Source organism: Dipodomys ordii, unplaced genomic scaffold (assembly GCF_000151885.1).
Source record: "Dipodomys ordii isolate 6190 unplaced genomic scaffold, Dord_2.0 Scaffold15, whole genome shotgun sequence".
In the NCBI taxonomy this organism is placed as follows: Eukaryota; Metazoa; Chordata; class Mammalia; order Rodentia; family Heteromyidae; genus Dipodomys; species Dipodomys ordii.
In genome coordinates this window covers 2,110,035-2,113,119 of record NW_012267231.1, presented here as the reverse complement: position 1 = coordinate 2,113,119, position 3,085 = coordinate 2,110,035, and the positions used below count along the sequence as shown (strand labels likewise).

The 3,085-nt window shown below is 48.2% G+C and overlaps 1 protein-coding gene across 1 annotated transcript in view; it reads right to left on the bottom strand.

The window, feature by feature from the left end:
- LOC105982297 overlaps positions 1-3,085 on the bottom strand; it is a 38,373-nt gene that overhangs the window by 13,889 nt on the left and 21,399 nt on the right. The window contains 2 exon segments of the mRNA XM_013011869.1: positions 154-265; positions 700-791. Coding sequence (XP_012867323.1) covers positions 154-265; positions 700-791 — 204 coding nt within the window.

The following is a 3,085-nucleotide window of genomic DNA, read 5'->3' as shown; positions in this document are numbered from 1 at the left end:
ACACACACACACACCAACAGAACCAGAAGACCCCATAAGCTGCTGACTCATACACACACACACACACACACACACACCAACAGAACCAGAAGATCCCATAAGCTGCTGACTCAGAAACGCAGTGTCACCACAGCTGACTGCCCCTGGATGTACCTGGATGAGGTCCAAGATCCCAAGTTCACTCTCTGACGAGTCCACACAGAACACGAAGTAGAGGGTGGCGTAGTGCCGGTAAATCAGCTTGTAGTCAGAGCCGCCAATCAAGCTGTAGGAGATGGAAAAGGCATGGAAGCGGCACTGTGGCTCAAGAGGTAGAGCGCTCGCCTTGAGCTGAAGAGCTCAGGGACAGCGCCCAGGCCCCGAGTTCAGCCCCCCTACACCCCCCCCAAACACACACAGGATGAAAAAGGCTGACACACCTGCACCAATGGATGAGAAAACGGCCCACAGGAGGAGGAAGGCTAAACACTGGAGCAGGACCCTTTCCACTACCTGCAGGGCAAGCCCTCACCTCACCGTCCTCCCTCCTGTCCCCCCAGACACCGCACATCTGAGTAACAGAGGAAGCACCATCGCACAATGCCTTCCAACACAGCCATGCCAGACCAGGGCAAGCTGCGGCAGAGACCCCTCTGATAGCCGCGGTCCAGGGCAGTCATGCCAACGGTCGCTCGGGAGAGAACAGGGGCGGACGGTTACCTTCCGCCTTCCAAGAAGTTACAGATGTTGTCGTCACGCTTGAGGACCAGATGGAAAGTCTCCCGGACAATCTGCTGTTGAATGTCTTCTGGCTGCAGGACAACCATGAAAATGAACTCAGTGGGCATGTCTCAAGAGCCACAGCCCATGGTGAGGACCGTAAGGACCGGAGGACATGGGTGAGCTCAGCCTCCTGACTCCCGGATTGAAGACAGAAGCCACTGATGCCTGACTGGTTTTTTGTTTGTTTGTTTTGTCTCGTGGGGCTTGAACTCAAGGTCCTGAGCATTTTTGCTCAAACTAGTGCTCAACCATTTTGAGCCACATCTCTATTTCCAATTTTCTGATGGTTAATTAGAGATTTCTGGTCGTTAATGGGATTACAGGTATACAGGTATGAGCCACCAGTGCTTGGCTTTTTTTATGTATACTTCAATCTATGTAATAAAATGTAATCTGGCTGAATTTGGTGGCTCATGCCTGTAATCTTACCTACTCAGGAGGCTGAGATTTGAGGATCTGAGGATCTGAGGAGCTAGAAGTAAGGCATGAGCCACCAGCACCTGACCCGAGATGTTATCTCCAATAAACTACTCAAAAAGCCAGAAGTGGAGCTGTGGTTCAAGTGGGAGAGAGCCTGCCTTGAGCAAAGAAACTCAGTGACAGAGGCCAGGCTTTCAGTGCAAGCTCCAGGACTGGTACCAAGAAATTAAAATAAAACAAATGCAACCTGCTTTACAAGTTCCATAAAAAGGCTGGGGATGTGGCTTCAAGGGCCGAGCATTTAAACATCAGTACTACACATACACACAGAAAGGATATGAGGAAAATCCCAGCAAAAAGGATTAAAACCTGAAAGGTTTATTAACTTGCCAACAGATACAAGAGTAGCTCAGGTGGAGCTGGGTCCTGACTCAGTTTTCTACTTCTCTTCTCTCTTGGATCTCGGAAACCCAGACACAAAGAAAATGTTCAGCCAAGTGCTAGTGGCCCAAGCATGTAATCCTAGCTACTGAGGAGTCTCAGATCTAAGGATCACAGTTCACAGTTCAAAGGCAGCCTAAGCAGGGAAGTCTGTGAGACTCTTATCTCCAATAAAGCACCAAAGAAATCCAGAAGTGGAGTTGTGGCTCAAGAACACTAGCCTTGGGGATGGGAAGGTGGCTCAGTGGTAGAGCGCTTGCCTTGCATGCATGAGGCCCTGGGTTCAATTTCTCAGCACCACATAAGCAGAAAAAAGCCAGAAGTGGTGCTGTGGCTCAAGTGGTAGACCACTAGACTTGAGCTGAAGAGCTGAAGGACAGCGCCCAGGCCCAGAGTTCAGCCCCCACAACTGGCCAAAAAAAAAAAAAAAAAGAACACTAGCCTTGAGTACAAACACTCAAGAGACAGCCCTGAGTTCAAGCCCCAGTACTGACATTAAAAAGAAAAAGAATAAACTATACAGAGACAGGAAGCAAATAAAAAATCTTGTGTTTTTCCAGGGAAATGCTTTTGGAAAATTCAAACATGACCACATTGTGCCCCCATGTGACAATTTCTCACCACTTCTCCATTTTTAAAGAGACTTTTTTCCTCTACCTACAAAAATGAAGGGTATCTGGTCAGTGGAAAGTTCCAGCCAACAATAAAGTAAAATAACTCCAAAAAGGAACTTTTCCAGTTCCTAGATGGAAAAGAAATGAGAGGAAAAGAAACCCAATGTCTCCTGGACACTTAAAATACTATCAAAACGAATCCCAGAGAATGGAAACATGGTTTTCTGTTGTCGTTGGTGGTGTTTTCTGTTCTATTGGGTTTGGGGGAGTGCAGTAAAGGGAAGGAGGGTGAAGAGATGCACTCATGCTCTTCACGATGTAGACAAATGTAGACAATGAACTGTGTAACGTGTGGGCATGGATGGGAGCGGGAAAGTGAAGGACGAGATGACATTGTCCAAAAAGAAATGTACTCACTACCAGATTTATGAAATGGTCACCCTTCTGTACATCACTGTTGTTTATATTTATTTATTGCCAGTCCTGGGGCTTGAACTCCGGGCCTGGGCGCTGTCCCTGAACTGCTTTTGCTCAAGGCTAGCGCTCTACCACTTGAGCCACAGCACCACTTCTGGCTTTTGCTGTGTCTGTGGTACTGAGGACTCGAACCCAGGGCTTCCGTGCAGGGTAGGCAAGCGCCTACTACTGAGCCACCTTCCCAGCCTGTACATCACGCTTATGATCACAATAAAAAATGAAAATAAAAGTGAAGTTATGTATTTTTTTTAAAAGTGCAGCCAACAAGCTTAACAGCTGAAGGAAGTGACGTCAGCTACCGGAAGTGGCTGCACCTGAAGTCCGCACCGTCACCCACACCGGGGCCCGGAGTGCGAGAGTCACAGAACGCC